The sequence below is a fragment of the Sus scrofa genome, chromosome 15 (assembly GCF_054392235.1).
Source record: "Sus scrofa isolate SSC_HxYL_T2T_F1_AM1 chromosome 15, Sscrofa_HxYL_maternal_Yorkshire_Landrace_v2.0, whole genome shotgun sequence".
NCBI classification, from domain to species: Eukaryota; Metazoa; Chordata; class Mammalia; order Artiodactyla; family Suidae; genus Sus; species Sus scrofa.
In genome coordinates this window covers 71225183-71244344 of record NC_139397.1, presented here as the reverse complement: position 1 = coordinate 71244344, position 19162 = coordinate 71225183, and the positions used below count along the sequence as shown (strand labels likewise).

Sequence of the window (19162 nt, the reverse complement as noted above, 5' to 3'; positions counted from 1 at the left end):
CATAATATTTTTCATAGGATTAGAATAAATGATCCTAAAATTTGGATGAATTTTGCTCTGAATAGCCAAAGTAATCTTGAGAAAAAAAATAATAAAGCTGGAAGTATATCTCCCTGACTTTAGAGTATAATTCAAAACAGAATGGTACTGGCACAAAAATAAAATAGAGAACCCAGAAGTAACCTATACATTTATGTATATCCATGAACCTACAACAAAGTAGGCAAGAATACTGTTCTTGGATTGGAAGAATTGATATTGTTAAAATGACTATACTACCTAAGGCAGTCTATAATTTTAATGCAATCTCTACCAAATTACCAACAGCATTTTTCACAGAACTAGAACAAAACAATTTTTAATTTGTATAAAAATACAAAAGACCTCAAATAGCTAAAATAATCTTCAGAAAGAAGAACAAAGCTGGAGGAATCTCTTTCCCTGACTTCAGATTATACTACAAAGCTAAATTAAAAAAAAAAAAACAGTATGGCACTGGAAAAAAAAAAAGACACAGAGATCAATGGAAGAGAATAGAGTTCCCATAAATAAACTCATGTAACTATGGTCAATTAGTCTACAATAAAGGAAGTAAGAATATACAGTGGAGAAAAGACAGTCTCTTCAATTAGTGGTGTGGGGAAAACTGGACAACTATATGTAAAAGAATGAAATTTGAACATTTTCTCATACCATATACAAAAATAAACTCAAAATGGATTAAAGATAGTGTAAAGCTGGACACCATAACACTCCTAGAAGAAAACATATGCTCTTTGATACGTCTTAGTAATATTATTTTTTTTGGATCTGTCTCCTCATGCAAAGGATATAAAAGCCAAAATAAATAAATGGATCTAATGAAATTCAAAAGCTTTTGCACAGCTAAGGAATCCTCAAAAAAAAAAAAAAAGGGCAGCCTATGGAATGGGGAGAAATATTTGCAAATGATATGTCTGATAAGGGGTTAATATCCAAACTATATAAACAGTTCCTTCAACTCAACATCAAAAACCAAACAATTCAATTGAGAAATGGGCAAAAGATCTGAATATACAGTTTCCCAAAAAAGTACACAGGTGGCTAACAGACACATCAAAAGATGCTCAACATCACTAATCATCAAGGAAATGCAAATCAAAATCACAATGAGATATCACCTCACACCTGTCAGAATAGTTATCATCAGAAAGTCTACAAATAGCAAATATGTGGAGAAAAGCAGACCTTAGTTCACTCCTGGGGATAAATGGGTACATCCACTATGGAAAATGATGTGGAGGTTCCTCAAAAAATTAAAAATAGAACTACCATATGATTCTTAGCAATTCCACACATGGGTATATATCTGGAGAAAATGAAAATACTAATTTGAAAATGTTCATGCACCCCAGTGTTCATAGCAGCAGTACTTACACTAGCCAAAATACGGAAACACTGACTGATGAACAGATAAAGATGTGGTACATATATACAATGGAATATTACTTAGCCATATAAAACAATTGATTGACCTGAAGGGTATTATGTTTTTCAAGTAAGTCATATAGAATAAAATTTCACCTATATGTGGAATCTAAAAAATAAAACAAGCTAATGAATATAACAAAACAGAGTCATAGATACAGAGAACAAACTAGTGGTTACCTGTGAAGAGAGGGTTGGAGGGAGGGGCAAGGTAGGCAAAAGGGCTTAAGAGGTGCAAACTACTAGGTAAAAAATAAACAAGATGCAGGGATGTGTTGTAGAAGACAGGAAATATAACCGATATTTTATAATAACTTTAACTAGAGTATGATCTATAAAAAAATCAGTATGTTGTATACTTGAAACTAATAGAAAATTGTAAATTGACTATTCTTTAATTTTTTTTTAAAAAAGGTAGGAGGTGGGGATGCTGTCCTGTCTCAGCACTTTGCAGGCCTGTGGAGAGAGGCTGTGTGGGGCAGTGGTTATCACCGTGGATTCTAGCGCCTGCTAGCTGGGTCCAGTCCCTGCCTGCAGGTTACTCTGCCTTTTGGTGAAGTTGGTTCCTTATCTGTGAGGGGAGTCTGGACGGTTTATCCCCCCAATGACTGTGACACCTCAGAGTGTTTGTTCCTTTTCAGGTGCCCATAGACTGCCCAGGGCCCTGCCACTTCCTCCCCAATGGTGGCAGCCCTGTTACATGCACAGGTTGACACAGTCTATCTTCTGTACTTCCTTGAAAAAGCTTGGGGTTGGGGCAGGCAGGATAATGATTAGGGCTCTGATTGACCAGCAGCAGGACACAGAAGGGCAAGCCACTAGCAACAGACTTGGTCTTGAGTTGTTGGCCCTGCATTCCCTGTGTAAGGCTCAGGTATCCTTGGATTCAGTCTCCTTATCTGCAAACTGGGAATGCGCATAGTTGTGAAGACGACATGTGGGAGGTACAGAAGGCATCTGTCCCAGGGGCAGTCAGGCCTTTCCCCGCTCTGAACACCATCAGATGCAGTCTAGATGGTGAGCAGCTAATCCCTTAGGCCCCACCCTTGCCAAAGTCCCTTTCATCTCCCAATGTTCCCTGAAAACAATTTTCCTGCAGCCTCTGGGGTCCTGTACCTTGTTTCTCTTAGCATCTACAATGCCTCTTCTCCCCCACACCTAGTGCCATCTTTGAGCCCAGTCATCATGCATACCCTCCCACTGTCCCTATTCTGTTCACTTCTTCCAACTTCTCTTCAAATTTTCCAGTCTTTCCCTCTATATCTCTGGATATATTTGGGAGAGTCATATGACCTTTTTTCCCAGCTTTTTACTGTGCTGATCTATATATAACATCTCAACAAGAGGCCAAGTTAGAAAGGGAATTATCTCAACACAGTGGATGTAGCTTTGTCTAATGGAGTGAAACCTAATGAAATCCACAAAAGGATCATAAAATTCTTAAGTTTATGTTGTCAGAGACACTGCTATCTTGTACTGACAAGGACAGAGAAAGTACATCATGAAAGTTGGACCCTAAGATTTCTACCAGCAGAAACCAACTTGAAAGAACTATTCGGCAGAACAGACACGTGCTACTTTCTGTAAATTGGAGATAGTAAGTGTCCACATCATTATTTTCTTCATGATTTTTAAGTCCCCATTATTTCAAGTGAATGTAGAATAATATTTTTAAGTTTTAAAGGACCTGGAGCCCCCAAGACACGTAGATCTCTGCACCTGCCCCCCACCCCCGGAATCTTAAAGTTTATATAGCAGTCTTAACTGGGTTCAGTCATGTAAACTGTCCAGATGGTCTTCAACCACATTTTACTCTCCAATTGCCCAGGTCCAGGTCCAGGGTCAACATTCAATCACATTCTCTTGATGACCTCATTCAACAGAAGAGGCTAATTTAACAAGATGAGATTTTTGTGAACCTCGAAGTGTGATGGATGATTTAGCATTTGGGAAGGACAAGACTCATTAGAGGCCAGTGGGTGGACCCCATAATGACCCATATGCTTGTATAATTCCTTCCTGTGGAGTGTGGGAAAGACCTGAGAGTATCCACCCCATGATAAGTCGTGGTACCAAGTGAGTTTAAGAAAGGGATATTATTCTTGGCGGACATGACCTAATCACATGGAATAGAAGTGGGGGGTGAGGGTGTGGATAGAGGAATGCACTGGATTTTGAAAGCAAGTTGGACATATTTGGTGACACATACATAACCCGAACATCAGTTTATATTCCTTGGCATATGCCATAACTGCCCTAATGTCTCTCCAACAAACTGAGATTCCTGGACGGAGGGATCCTATGTGCTCTCTGCTTCCCCCATCAGCCTGGGCACTCCCAGTGTTGACTGCCTTCTATGCACCAGGACTGGGAGCTCCGGACACACATGGAATGCGGCTTCTCCCAGGCGAGCACACCAGGCTGTCCAGGCCAGGGGTGTGGCCGGCACAAGAAGGCGGTTTCCCAGCAGCCCCTGGGGCCCACACGCGCCGCCTGGCGGCTCAGTCAGGGCCCAGGTGCAGGATCTGCCCGATGGAGATCGCGGGGCCTGGGGGCTCAGGGGCAGGCTGGTGGGGAGCCTGCACCCTGGCTGTGGTCGTGCTCTGCCTACTCTCGCTCCCGCTGGGCACCGAGGTCGCCGGGACCACCACGCAGAGATCGACACAGCCCTCTGAAGAGATACAGCCACAAGCAGACACACAGGCCGGTGGGTGAGGGGACCAAGGTCGCCCGCCCCTCATGTATCCCTCCCTCTCCATTCCCATCCTCCCCACTGCCCCTGGCCCTTAAGAAGGGGAAGTGTATTCCATTCGGCTTCCGTCTCCTGAGAATATTGGGCTGGGTGAGAAGGGTGGAACCACTTCATCTCAGTGGCCTTGAGCAAGGGCATCACTCCGGAAGCCCTCAATTTCCTGGATTTCAAATGGCAACATGCTCCTTTCCTGAATTCAGTCTAGGAAAGTGTCTGAGGCTAGCACTGCCTCCTAGCCTGAACCTCTGCCCCCACTGGTATGCTGGCTGATGTGGCCTCTGCAGGTGCCTCCCTTTCTGCCCCTTTCCAGACCCATAGGCACCTAGCACTGCCATCATCAGTGAAGCCATGTGGCCCTTTGTCACATGGGCCATGTCATTTCACCCTGGGCCTTGGATTTCCTAGCTGTGAAGAGGGAGGATGGGCTGTGGTGGCCCTGGGTCCTATGGAGGCTGACATTGGGAGGCACCAAGGGTGGCTTCCATAACACAGGTGCCTGGTATCTGGGACTGTCTCCACAGAGTGTGGAATACCTGCCGTAACTGGGAAGATCTTTGGTGGCCGAGATGCACCTCAGAAGCGGTGGCCGTGGCAGGCCAGTGTGCTCTACAGGGGCATGCACATCTGTGGAGCCACCATCGTCAGTGCCTACTGGGTGATCTCAGCTGCCCATTGCTTCCAAAAGTACGTCTTTCCCACAGCCCCACTGCTGGGTGGGGTAGGGGGGGAGCACAGAGGGCCAGAACAGAAGGGGATGGAGGTTGTTCCGGGCTTTGTTCAGGCTCTGCTGCCACCAGGTGTCTCCATGTGTGCCGTGGCTCCTACCTTTGACTCAGCAGTCCCCTCTCCCTGGAAGGCCAGCCCTGTTCTCCACCGTACTCTAGTCTCCTGACTGAGTTACATATCCCAGGACAGGGGCTATTTGCCTCATCTGTCCTTCTGTGGATCCCCCATTCCTCCTCCTCCTCCTCACACTTTGGGGATACTTGCCAAGATGCTGTGGTTATCTCAGCTACGTGTACTTTACTTTTAAATAGCTAAATGGTCATTAACTGTAATGAACAGTAAATATTGGAAAATGGAATACTCTTTCTTCTCCCTAAACTTTAGGAATTAAAGCCTGTTCCCATTCAAGGTGGACTCTCATTTCTACATCTTGTCCTGTTCTAGATAAGCCACAAGATCTCACCCTCACTTTCCTCTTGTGCACATGGTAGTGGGGGTGTGGTGTCTCTGGCCACAGGCTTGGCACAGGCTTCAGGCTTTGTTAGAGCCATGGTCTCAGGGCCCCTATTTCCCAGGACTGGGGGCATCCATCAGAACCTGGTGTGGACAAGCATTTTGCTCTCTTCCAAGCCAGGCTGTCCACAGGCCATCTCCAGCACAATTGCTGAAGGCTCCCCTGGGTCCTAACCACCTGCACACTCTGGTGTGTTTCTCTCTGGAGGCAGCCTGGGACCCAGTACTTCCTGTCACTTCTGTTGAAGTATGTGCCTAAGAGGAGCTATGGTCACCACCATTCCCACAGACCAGAGTGAGGCATCAAGCGGATGGTCTCTGTTTCAGGAGATGGGATGCAGCAGTCAAGAGTAGACTATCCCTCAGGTGCATCCTGGGCTTGTTCTGTGCCCAGGGTGGCTGGGGAGAGTGTCACCATCCAAGTCAGGAAGTGAGAGATGCCGGCATCAGCTGGCTTTGAGATCCCACTTGGGTTCTACTCATTCATTCAGCACCCATGTGAGTGCCAGGTCCCATGGGAGTCCCTCTGTGGGGGACGTAGTGATGCAGGACCCACCTTGAAACTTCTTATCCTACCAGCAAAGTGAGACGCAAGCCCAACTACTGTGAAGCAGGATGGTAGGCCAGAATATGCAAGAGAGTAGACCCTGAGCCACTGTCAGAGGAAGTGCTATGGGTGCCATCTAGGAGGGGCCTTGTGGGAGGGGTTTGGGTAGGGAGATAGCCTAAGTAGGACAGGACATGTGAGTGGAAAGTTGCTCATGTTCCTGTAGCAAGGAGAAGTTCAGTTCCATGTGCTTCTCTATTTGCTCTGCAAAGATGCATGGAGTTCCTATCACCAGAGGGGGACATCCCTTTAGGCAAATCAGTGTGTGTGGACCAGGCAGAAGGGGCAGGCATAATTCTGGTGTGGGAAATCGGGTATTGGAGAATCATTCCAGGGCATGGGCATGTCGAAGGGTTCTGGTCAGAGCTGGGATTGAGCCAAGACTCCACTCAGCTTAACCAAAGGGGAACAGTTTGATGTGTCTCCAGTGTTTCTTTCCAGCATGAAGATTCTCTGCTCCTTTGATTCTGGTGCAAGCTGAGAATGCCATCAGAAACTCTCAAAGGACAAATATCCTGAGGCTGTGGACAGCCATCAAACCCACCTCATGGGAATAGTAGGAAGGGAGGACAAAGAATCCTCTGGAATAATGGTGGGGTCTGGTTACTCACAGGGCAGGGTGGGGAGGGAGAGGGTAGGAGGTATACAGCCAGGGTGAGGATGCTGGCACAACCCTCAGAGGATGTGAGTGATAACACAGCCTCCCCACAACAGGTCCCATCACCCAGATGACTACCAGATCCTGCTGGGGTACTATCGCCTAAAGTCTCCTACTCAGCACAGCCTGCAGATGTCAGTGTACCGAGTCTTTGTCCACAATGACTTTAACAAACGCTACTTTATGGGGAGTGACATCACCCTGTTGCAGCTGTATGGACCTGTGAACTTTACTGAGTACATCCGCCCTGCTTGCCTCCCAGGACGTAACCCCCAGGTGTCCTCTAGTGCCTCCTGCTGGATAACCGGCTGGGGAATGGTCACCGAGACCAGTGAGTGGGGGCAGGTCAGGCAAGGAGGGCAAGGGCTGAGGGGGTGGGGGGAGCAATGACCATCGTGGGGCCTTTCCAGCCCTGATAACATGTCCTTCAAAGCTCCTGGTTTCCTTTGGTCCATGGTTCAGAACGGTCTGAACATCTCCAACTTTTGGAATCAGGAACTTGGGCTCTGTTTAGGATTCCACTCTGACTCCTGGGTGCTGTTTGGGTCAGGCCCCTCCAGGACACCTCTTGAGCTTCCTCTGTCCTAGATGGTACTTGGGGCAGCAGTAAGGAGATGAAGGTAGGCCTGCTCTCTGGCCTGGAGGTGAAGTTGGGGCATTTACGGCCTAAGAACATTTACATTTATGAACCTCCCTTCTCTCATCCCTTAACTCAGTCAAATCTGCCCATTCTTCCAGCTTGCTGGGCTTGCATATTTTTAGACTTAGGAGGAACGCTGGGCAAAGATTTTTGCAGAAGGAAAAACGCTTTTGATTTAGAAAAGTAATAAGATTGAGTGGGGGGAAAAAGTAGAATGTAAATTTGGCATGATTTGCAGGGTCATGATCTGGCAGAGTATCTCAGTGGAGGCATTTGGGGCAGGACTTTCCTTGCTATGCAGGCCAATGCCAACATCCCTGGTTCCTGGCCACAAATGTCAGTCACAATGCCTCGTCATGAGAACAGCCAACTCGTCAACATTTCCAAAGACACTCTCATGGGGATGGACTGTCGCTTATTAAGAATCACTGGCACAAGTCTCTTCTCCAAGTCCATGATTTTCTTTTCTGAGATGTTCATTTGTGCTGGATATTAGATTCCAGTTATAAGTGATATCATATGGTATTTGTCTTTGTCTTTCTGGCTCATTTCACTCAGTATGACAGTCTCTAGTTCCATCCATGTTGCTGCAAATGGCATGATGTCATTCTTTTTTATGGCTGAGTAGTATTCCATTGTGTATATATTAAAAAAATTATATATATAAAAAAAGAATCACTGGCAGAGCAAGGAGGATTCTCCAAGGTCAAAGGGAGGAGGTGAGGCACGGAGGGAAATCAGGCTGGAGCAGCCACCAGGACAGGGAGCTGCTGGCACCAAAGTGAGTCCCAGCCGGCAGCTTCCCTGCCTTGACCGCAGTTACTAGGCCCAGGCTGGCCCTGGTGACCTGTGAGCCACACACGGCAAGCCCTCCACAGGAGAGCTCGCCATCACCATAAGACTGTACTGCCACAGGAGGATGTCTCCCATCTGTGGATTTGTGAGCAAGATCTGGAATTGGAACCCACGTGGACAGTGTTCCCAGACTGTGGGCTCCTCCAGGAGGCAGGGCCATGCATTGTTTGTCCTGCCACCTAACCCCTCCTGGGCACTGTTAGGTACGTCACTGCTGCACTGTAGCCAGGCCAGGACTCCAGTTTTCCCCACCTCTGCCTCCGATTCTGTCCACTCAGCAGCCAGATCAGTTGTTTTTAAAACATAAGCAGACCTTTCAGTGGTTTCTCTATGTGTTTAGAATGAACTCCAAGCTCCACGTCCTGGAGAGGAGGCCCTGCTGTGCTCTGGACCATGATGTTGCCTCATCTTTTTCACCCCTCCCCACCTCCCACCCCACTGCAGCCATGCTGACCTCTCCCCTCACCCTCCCCACTGCAGCCCCCTCACATTTGCTCTCTCATCTGTCTGTCCCAGTTCTTTCCCCCTCATCTTTGTACATCCTCTGAAGGCTTCCCCAACCCTGGCAGCTAGACCTGGTGGGATCTCTCTTAGTGGGAAGGTTAGGGAGGGAGCTGGTATCTCTGTTGGGATCCATCCCACATCTGAGCTTCTCTCCCCTACCCACACAGCGATGCTGGGTGACCCCTACACACTGCAGGAAGCACAGCTCGGTATCATGGACAGCCAGATCTGTACGATGTTTTTCCAGGGGCCACAGCCCGGCAACAATACCTATTCTGTACAGGACGACATGCTGTGTGCCGGGGACCTCATGACAGGAAAGTCCATCTGCCGAGTAAGTGACACGGGCTGCCTGTCCTCCCTGCTCTGTGTCTTCTCTGGAACCTGTCCTAGCACCTGACGTTCTCTTCCCGGGCCCACCCAGCCTGAAGCATCAGGGCTGAAGGTCAGAAGCCTCCAAGGATGCTGGTCCATCATTCCATCCATTTTCTTTTCTTTTTTTTTGTTTTTAAACATAATGAGTATTATTTTATTTTATTTGTTTATTTTTTTCCCGCTGTACAGCATGGGGATCAAGTTACTCTTACATGTATACATCTTTTTTTCCCCACCCTTTGTTCTGTTGCAATATGAGTATCTACACATAGTTCTCAATGCTACTCAGCAGGATCTCCTTGTAAATCTATTCTAAGTTGTATCTGATAACCCCAAGCTCCTGATCCTGCCCACTCCCTCTCTCTCCTGTCAGGCAGTCACAAGTCTATTCTCCAAGTCCATGATTTTCTTTTCTGTGGAGGTGTTCATTTGTGCTGGATATTAGATTCCAGTTATAAGTGATATCATATGGTATTTGTCTTTGTCTTTCTGGCTCATTTCACTCAGTATGAGAGTCTCTAGTTCCATCCATGTTGCTGCAAATGGCATTATGTCATTCTTTTTTATGGCTGAGTAGTATTCCATTGTGTATATATACCACTTCTTCCGAATCCAATCATCTGTCAATGGACATTTGGGTTGTTTCCATGTCTTGGATATTGTGAATAGTGCTGCAATGAACATGAGGGTGCACGTGTCTCTTTTAAGTAGAGTTTTGTCCGGATAGATGCCCAAGAGTGGGATTGCAGGGTCATATGGAAGTTCTATGTATAGATTTCTAAGGTATCTCCAAACTGTTCTCCATAGTGGCTATACCAGTTTACATTCCCACCAACAGTGCAGGAGGGTTCCCTTTTCTCCACAGCCCCTCCAGCACTTGTTAATTGTGGACTTATTAATGATGGCCATTCTGACTGGTGTGAGGTGGTATCTCATGGTAGTTTTGATTTGCATTTCTCTTCTAATCAGCGATGTTGAGCGTTTTTTCATGTGCTTGTTGGCCATCTGTATATCTTCCTTGGAGAACACTCTATTCAGGTCTTTTGCCCATTTTTCCATTGGGTTGTTGGCATTTTTGCCATTGAGTTGTATAAGTTATAAATCCTAGGGATTAAGCCCTTGCCTGTTGCATCATTTGAAACTATTTTCTCCCATTCTGTAAGTTGTCTTTTTGTTTTCTTTTTGGTTTCCTTTGCTGTGCAAAAGCTTTTCAGATTGATTAGGTCCCATGGGTTTATTTTTGCTCTTATTTCTGTTGCTTTGGAAGACTGAGCTGAGAAAATATTCATGATGTTGATGTCAGAGAGTATTTTCCCTATGTTCTCTTCTAGGAGTTTGATGGTGTCTTGTCTTATACTTAAGTCTTTCAGCCATTTTGAGTTTATTTTTGTGCATGGTGTGAGGGTGTGTTCTAGTTTCATTGCTTTGCATGCAGCTGTCCAGGTTTCCCAGCAATGCTTGCTGAATAGACTGTCTTTTTCCCATTTTATGTTCTTGCCTCCCTTGTCAAAGATTAATGGACCATAGGTGTCAGGGTTTATTTCCGGATTCTCTATTCTGTTCCATTGGTCTGTCTGTTTTGGTACCAGTACCACAGTGTCTTGATGACTGTGGCTTTGTAGTATTTCTTGAAGTCTGGGAGAGTTATGCCCCCTGCTTGGTTTTTGTTTCTCAGGATTGCTTTGGCAATTCTGGGTCTTTTGTGGTTCCATATAAATGTTTGGATTGTTTGTTCTAGTTCTGTGAAAAATGTCATGGGTAATTTGATAGGGATTGCATTGAATCTGTAGATTGCTTTGGGTAGTATGGCCATTTTTACAATATTGATTTTTCCAATCCAGGAACATGGAATATCTTTCCATTTCTCTACATCTTCTTTGGTTTCTTTCATTAAAGTTTTATAGTTTTCGGCATATAAGTCCTTTACCTCCTTGGTCAGGAGTTACCCCAGGTATTTGATTTTTTGAGGTGCAATTTTAAAAGGTATCGTATTTTGTATTCCTTTTCTAATATTTCATTGCTGGTATACAGAAATGTGACTGACTTCTGAATGTTAATTTATATCCTGCTACTTTGCTGAATTTATTAATCACTTCAAGTAGTTTTGGGGTTGAGCCCTTAGGGTTTTCTATGTATAGTATCATGTCATCTGCATACAGTGACAGTTTGATCTCTTCTCTTCCTCTTTGGATGCCTTGTATTTATTTATTTTTGTTTGTCTAACTGCTGTGGCTAGGACTTCCAAAACTATGTTGAATAGCAGTGGTGAGAGTGGGTATCCCTGTCTTGTTCCAGATTTGAGTGAGAAGGCTTTCAGTTTTTCTCCATTGAGCATTATCTTTGCTGTGGGTTTGTCATAAATGGCTTTGATTATGTTCAGGAATGTTCCCTCTATACCCACTTTGGCGAGGGTCTTGATCATGAATGGATGTTGGACTTTGTCAAATGCTTTTTCTGCATCTCTTGAGATGATCATGTGATTTTTGACTTTTCTTTTGTTAATGTGGTGTATGATGTTGATTGATTTGCATATGTTGAACCATCCTTGTGAACCTGGGATGAACCCTACCTGGTCATGGTGTATGATTTTTTTGATATGTTGTTGGATTCGGTTGGCTAAGATTTTGTTGAGAACTTTTGCATCTATATTCATCAATGATATTGGCCGATAGTTTTCTTTTTTGGTGGTATTTCTGTCTGGTTTTGAAATTAGGGTGATGGTGGCATCATAGAATGTCTTTAGGAGTATTCCTTCTTCAACCTTTTGAAAAAGTTTAAGGAGGATGGGCACCAATTCCTCTTTATGTGTTTGATAGAATTTGCCTGTGAAGCCATCTGGTCCTGGGCTTTTATTTGTAGGGAGTGATTTTATGACCTCTTCAATTTCATTTCTAGTGATCGGTCTGTTCAGTTGGTCTGTTTCTTCTTGATTCAGTTTTGGCAGGCTGTAAGATTCTAGAAAATTGTCCATTTCTTCCAGATTGTCAAACTTGTTGCCATATAGTTGTTCATAGTATTCTCTTATGGTTTTTTTTTTTTTTTTTTTTTTTGTATTTCTGCGGTATCTGTTGTGATTTCTCCTTTTTCATTTATAATTTTGTTTATTTGGGTTATGTCTCTCCTCTTCTTAGTGAATCTAGCCAGGGGTTTGTCAATTTTGTTTACCTTTTCAAAGAACCAGCTCTTGGTTTTATTAATTTTCTCTATTGTTTTTTGAGTCTCTATTTTATTGATTTCTTCTTTGATCTTTATCATTTCCTTCCTTCTGCTGACTTTAGGTTTTGTTTGTTCTTTTTCTAATTCGTTTAGGTGGAGGGTTAAGTTGTTGATTTGGAATCTTTCTTTTTTGAGAATGGCCTGTATTGCTATAAATTTCCCTCTGAGCACTGCTTTCGCAGCATCCCACAGATTTTGAGAGGTTGTGTCTTCATTATCATTTGTCTCAAGGTATTTTTTAATTTCCTTCTTGATTTCCTCATTGACCCGTTGGTTTTTTAGTAGCATGTTGTTTAGTCTCCGTGTAGTAGGTTTTTTCTCATTTCTTTTCCCATGGTTGATTTCTAATTTCATGGCATTGTGGTCAGAGAAGATATTTGAAATAATTTCTATGCTCCTAAATTTGTTGAGGTTAGAGTTGTGTCCTAATATGTGGTTGATTTTTGAGAATGTTCCATGTGCACTTGAGAAGAATGTGTATTCTGATTTTTTTGGATGTAGTGTCCTGAAGATATCAATTAAGTCGAACTTTTCTATTGTTTCCTTTAGGATCTCTGTTGCTTTATTGGTTTTCTGTCTAGAGGATCTGTCCACTGGTGTGAGTGGGGTATTAAAGTCTCCTACTATGATTGTAATTCCATTAATTTCTCCCTTTATGTCTGCTAATATTTGTTGTATGTATCTGGGTGCTCCTATATTTGGGGCATATATGTTGATGATAGTAACATCCTCTCCTTGGACGGATCCCTTAATCATTAAGTAGTGTCCTTCTTTGTCTTTCTTTATGTCTTTTGTTTTAAAGTCTATTTTGTCTGATATGAGTATTGCAACTCCTGCTTTCCTGTCATGTCTATTGACGTGAAATATTTTTTCCCACCCCTTCACTTTCAAACTATATGTATCCTTTGTCCTAAGGTGAGTTTCTTGTAGGCAGTATATTGAAGGTTTTTGCCTTTTTATCCACTCAGCCAGTCTGTCTTTTGATCAGAGCATTCAGTTCATTGACATTTAAGGTGATAATTTATAGAGGATCATTTATTGCCATTTTAAACCTCGTGTTCCAGTTGATTCTATGGTTCTCCATTCTTCCTTTCTTTTTTTGGTTGGATGGTCTCCAGTTATTTTCTGTTTGAGTGCTTTTTTTTTTTTCATTTTTTGCGAATGCAGTGTTTGGTTTTGGCTTGTGGTTGCCCTGTTTTTTAAGTATGCTAACCCCTTCCCATAATTGTGTGTTTTAGCCTGATGGTCCTGTGGGTTCCAACACTTCATTAGTATACTAAAATTAAGAAGAGAAACAAACAAACAAAAAGGGTATATTTATTTTCTTATTTCCCTTGCCCATGTTTTATGACTTTGATGACTCTCTTTTGTTCTTTTTAATTTTATTTTGTTTGAAACATGTTCATGATTAAATCTGTATGCTGGCTTACTTGAGTAACTGCTCTCTGATTGTGCTTTTTTCAATTCTAGTTCTTCCTCTTTTTTTTTCTTCTTCCTTTCTTTCCTTCCTTTCTTTTTGGTTTAGTGAAGCCCTTTCAATATTTCTTTTAGAATGGGTTTTGTATTGCTGTATTCTTTTAGCTTTGGTTTGTTGGAAAAAATTCTATTTCCCCTTCTATTTTAAATGATATTCTTGCTAGATAGAGTATTCCAGGTTGCATATTTTTTCCTTTCAGCACTTTAAATATCTCTTGCCATTCCCTCCTGGGCTGTAGAGTTTCTATAGAGAAATCAGCTGATAATCTTATGGGGGTTCCCTTATAGGTAAGATTCTGCTTTTCTCTTGCTGCCTTTAGGATCCTCTTTATCATTAACTTTTGCCATTTTTATTATAATGTGTCTTGGTGTGGGTCTATTTGGGTTCAACTTGTTTGGGGCCCTCTGTGCTTCCTGTATCTTGAAATCAGTGTCCTTTAGATTTGGCAAGTTTCCAGTGATAATTTCTTCAAATATATTTTCCATCCCCTTATCTTTTTCTATTATGCATAGATTGGCCCACTTTATGTTATCCCATAGGTCTCTTATATTGCTTTCATGTTTTTTCATTTGGTTTTCTGTCTGCTGACCTGATTGGGAGATTTCCATTATTCTATCTTCCATATCACTGATTCGTTCTTCTGCATTATTCATTCTAGTTTTTACTGCCCTTAGTTCAGTTTGTATCTCTGCAAATGAACTTTCTATTTTTTCTTGGCACCTCCTTATATTTTCTAGTTCCTTTATAAAGAAATCTGCATTACTATTCATATCTTCTCTTAATTCCTTCAGTATTTTCACTATTTCTCTTTTGAACTCCATGTCTGTCAGACTACAGAGATCTGTTTCATTGTTGACTGCTTTAGGTGAGTTCGTTCTCCTGTTGGTTTAACTGGGGGTGGTTTCTCAGCTTCTTCATCTTGCTTGTTGTTTTCTTTTTCCTGGCGGAGTTGTACTCTCCGTGGCCAGGCAGTGTTTGCCTTGGCACTGCTGTGGAATGTTTCCTGAGGGCTGGCATTGTTGGTCAGTCTTCTTTGAGGCAGCGTGGCTTTTCCAGAGGGTAGGCGGGGCTAACAGGGTCTCTCTGAAGCAAAGGAGGACTTCCTGAGGGCAGCAGGACTGGGACGTCTGCACGTGATGAAAGCATATTTCACTCGGCCGGGCAGAGCTTGCTCTGGTGTTTTTGGGCTGTGGGGCTCTTGCAGGGGGCTGGCAGTCCTGGGCAGCTGTTCCACAGGAGTACAGCACCCCCCCAAGGGCTGGAGCAGCTAGCTGGGCCAGTGAGAACCCAAGAGGCTCTTCCCCAGGGCAACCTGACTTGGAAGGACTGCCTGAGAATGTAGGCAGATTTTTCATGGCCCAGCTGAGCTTGTTCTAGCTTTTCTAGGCTGCAGGCCTTTTCCTGGGGGCTGGCGGTGTTTGGTGCTGCTCTGCTGGGGTGTAGCCCCTCCAGAGGGCAAGCAGGCCAGGGCAAGGAAAGCCGCTGCAGTGGTAGGCTTCCAACAATTGTTGAGGCCAGCTCTCCGAGATGGCAGGCAGCCCCATCTCGTGTGCGTGAGGGGTTGGTGGAGGGGGGATGCACTGGGAAGCACAGCTTTCTGATAGCTGGTGGGCCAGTGAGCTTGCTGTGGCATGGGGAATATTCTATGGTGGCCCACCTCTTCTTCTCTCCCCTCCTCAACACTGGTGCCTCCTCTCTCCTGCAGATCCAGATCTTCTCCCAGGTTCCCTCTGATGTGGCTTTCCACTTCCCAGCCCTTAGTGTATTGCTCCCTCCCCCCGACGGACGCTCTGCTTTCTAGTCTCCCAGGCAGTCTCTGCCCCATCAAACCTGACAGACCATTTCCTAGACCCCCCCAAGCAGTCTCTGCACTGCCCACCCCAGGCCGTTCCTGGGGACTAACCTCTGGAGCCGAGGTCTCAGTGCCCAGCCCCCACCCAAGCGTCTCAATTTTTGGTGACTGTGCCAGTAGTTCAGATGATCTGTTCGGTTCTTGCTCTGCTTTTCAGAACTCCTACTTACTGCTGCACTCTTCTCTGCATCTGGAGATTCCTCCAATTCGGTTGATTTTTCCGTCGAGTAGGTGACTTTCCAGGGTGTGGGATCCCTTTCTCCTCCACAGTTCCCTTTCAGGAGCACCTGTCCAGTTCGGATTCACCTTCTCTCACTCTCCTCTTTTCTCTTGTTTTACCCAGTAATGTCACGAGATTCTTGCCATTATTGGTGTTTAGGTTCTTCTGCCAGCGACTGCTTGCTGTTCTGTGTGAGCTGTTTAACCTGTAGATGTGTTTTTTTTTTTGTCTTTGTGGGAGAGGGCAAGCTGTCCCCCTACTCTTCCACTATCTTGCCTCTGAGATTGCCATCCATTTTCTTTATAAAAAAAAAAATTAAGACAGTAATACATTTGAGTCCCTGTTGTGGCTCAGTGGTTAATGCATCCGACTAGGAACCATGAGGTTGTGGGTTCAATCCCTGGCCTTGCTCAGTGGGTTGAGGATCTGGCATTGCTGTGATGTAGGTTGCAGACATGGCTTGGATCCCACATTGCTGTGGCTGTGGCGTAGGTCGGCAGCTGCAGTTCCAATTGGACCCCTTGCTTGGGAACCTCCATATACCACAGGTGCGCCCCTAAAAAGCCAAAAAAAAAATTAAGACATTTTCTTTATAGCACTTTCTCTATAGCTTTGTTGAAGGACAGCATACATAGAAAAGGGCATACTTTACAGGCATACTGTTGGGTGCTTTTTTTCTTTAAGTGACACACTTGTGTAACCAACATCAAGATAGTCTACCTCATACCCAGAGCAGGCTCTGCCTTGTCACTCACGCCCTGTGGGCTCATGTCGGGAGTTTCATAAATGGAATCTCCCAGGACACACTCTCTGCTGGTCTCCTTCTGTCACTGTTACATGTGTGAGGTCTGTCCATCTTTTGTGGTGTTTCTGTTGTGTGTCTTATTGCTGCACAGCATTACCTGTTTATTGCTGTGTGAGTATACTGTCATTTTCTCTTTCTATTCTAGTATTGCTGGCATTTGGTTAGTTTCTCAAGACCATTGCAAATAGTGCTGTGAACATCCCTATGTATGTGTGTTTTTGCGTATGTGGGTTCCCGTTTGGGTTGGTGTAAGTCAGCAGGTAGAATTTCTGTGCCAGGCCATGTGCTTGTGCTCATGTCTTGAGATACTGGGGAGCAGCCTCCTAAAAGGTTAGACCCACAAGAGACGACTGCTCCATGTGGCCGCCAGGACTTCACAACATCCACTGGACTCATTTTAACCAGTGCACACGTATTTTCAGTTTGCATTTCTCTGGTGAATAATGAAGGCAAGCGCTTTTTTATGGAGTGTATTGCCTTTTTTTTTTTTTGTAGTGTCTGAGTTTTTTTTTTCCCTTCATTTCAAAATTAATTGTGGCCCATGAGTCCATCATTGGCTGGGTGCACAGTCTTCTTCCACTCTGTGCAGTGCTCTGTGGTGGGAAAACTGAGGCCCAGTCAGGGGAGGGGACAACCCAAGGTGACAGGGCATGATCATGGCCAACCCAGGAGGAGCTGTGCCCTTGCCTTCCTCTGCAGCTGTGGCCCCTCAAGCTTCCTCTCACAGCCTCCTCTCCCTCTCCTGTACCTTCTTTCTAGCACTTTCTCTTTCTCAAAAACATGGTGCCATCTTAAAACATCCCACATGCCCTTGCTCACCTCTGCCCACTTCCCTGAGTCTATGCCTGCCTTCCCAGCAGGGCTCACCTACCCCATGGTGCCTACATTTGCTCTCTCTTGCTTTCTCACTTCTTTCCCACCATTCTGCACCTGCCATTCCTCCAGGGTGCTCTTATCAAGGTAACCAAAGACCTCAGTCTCACCGAGGCTGCTGGTAAACATCAGATCTCCTCCCTGCCCTGCTCAGCAGTACACCCTGCAGCATCTTTCATCAAACCCCAATGGCATGTGACCCTTTCCAGGTCTCCTGCTCTTTTCTTCCTCCTTCTGACATCAGCACACCAAGGATCAACTCCATAGTGCCCATCCTGCTTTTCTTGCCTTGCTCCGTTCTTCCCCTAGATGGAGAGAAAGGCTCAGATATGGCGAACATTGTGTCTCACCACTTCTTGTCTTTGCCAAAATTCCTGCTGCAGTCATGTCCTAACTCATCTCTCTGCATGGGTTCGTGCCCCCCTGCCCCTACTGGATGCATCCCAACCAGCCCCAGAACCTCCCAACCATGCTTTATTATTATGTGTATGGCACATGGAAATTTCCAGGCTAAGGTCAAATCGGAGCTGCAGCTGCTGGCTTATACCATAGCCATAGCAACACCAGATCTGAGCCACATCTGTAACCTACACCACAGCTGGTGGCAATGTCAGATCCTTCACCCACACTGAGCAGGGCCAGGGATCAAACCTGTACCCTCATGGATACTAGTCAAGTTCGTTTCTGCTGAGCCACAATGAGAACTCCAAACCATGCTTTTAGAAGCACATCAGATCACTTCACTCCCCTGATGGTTGCCCTGCACCCCCAACCCCTGGCTAATGAAGGCTGGCTGACTGACCTTGCCATTTCTTAGCCTCGGCCATGCCAAATGAGCTGGCCACCTCTGCCTGCCTCTTCCAGAGTCAGGCCTTGCTCATCCCTTCTGGTCTTGGGTCTGAGAAGCTCTCTGAAGGCCCTCCTCTGGGTGCCTCTGTTCTACATCTGGAGCCTGCAGATGTGTGGGATGTCCTGTCTGTGTTGTGTTGCATATCACCTCACTGTCTCCTGCATGCAGCATGTGCTCAGCCATGTTCATTCAACAAAAGCTGGGAAGTTGGCTGTGTTTGCTTGGCCTCCACTTTTGGCCTTATGGGATGGAATATGCCCCCCGGTGGTAGGTGCCTTCTGACCTTGGCATCCCATACTCAAAGTCCCCCACATTCTTCCAGGAGCCCCTGGGGATCTCTTGCATTTCCAGCCGGACCACCAGCCTGGGCATGTGCATCACTTCTTTTCTGCTGAGCACATGCCACAGACTGACATTCTCTAAAGAAGCCCAACCAAAAATGAAGGCCTGGGAGAGATGAGGAGGGCCTGCTATAGCTGTTCTAGAGGACCTTGTGGTGACGGGGTGATGGGGTGTCTTTTCCCATATGGGATTGGGAAGACAGAGGGCTGGCATCAAGAGCCTGAGGTCCCCCCGTGTATTCTTGTAGGTCTAGAACTGCCAGCCTGGAGGGTTATGAAGGGCCCTCTCCACAGCTTTGGGAAATGGACTCCAAGGCCCCACCCTTGAGATTTTGACCCAGGAGGTCTTCAGTGGGTCTGGACTTAGCAAATTGCCCATGTGATTCTGAAGAGAACAATTCACCATCATCCCTACCTTGATATGAGGCACC

The 19162-nt window shown here is 45.2% G+C and overlaps 2 protein-coding genes across 3 annotated transcripts in view; one reads left to right on the top strand and one right to left on the bottom strand.

The window, feature by feature from the left end:
- LOC100514804 (cryptic, EGF-CFC family member 1B) overlaps positions 1-19162 on the bottom strand; it is a 120836-nt gene that overhangs the window by 16546 nt on the left and 85128 nt on the right. The gene's annotated exons all lie outside the window — the stretch shown is intronic.
- Positions 1-19162, top strand: part of LOC100515176 (serine protease 40) — a 65897-nt gene that overhangs the window by 46171 nt on the left and 564 nt on the right. The window contains exons 1-5 of one of the 2 annotated variants that reach the window (XM_085000208.1): positions 2931-3064; positions 3833-4174; positions 4741-4903; positions 6780-7054; positions 8890-9056. In XM_085000208.1, coding sequence (XP_084856334.1) covers positions 3859-4174; positions 4741-4903; positions 6780-7054; positions 8890-9056 — 921 coding nt within the window. In that variant the 5' untranslated portion in view covers positions 2931-3064; positions 3833-3858. Of the gene's footprint in view, positions 1-2930; positions 3065-3832; positions 4175-4740; positions 4904-6779; positions 7055-8889; positions 9057-19162 lie in introns of those variants that run through there. The other variant, XM_021075467.2, reaches the window with a different exon arrangement.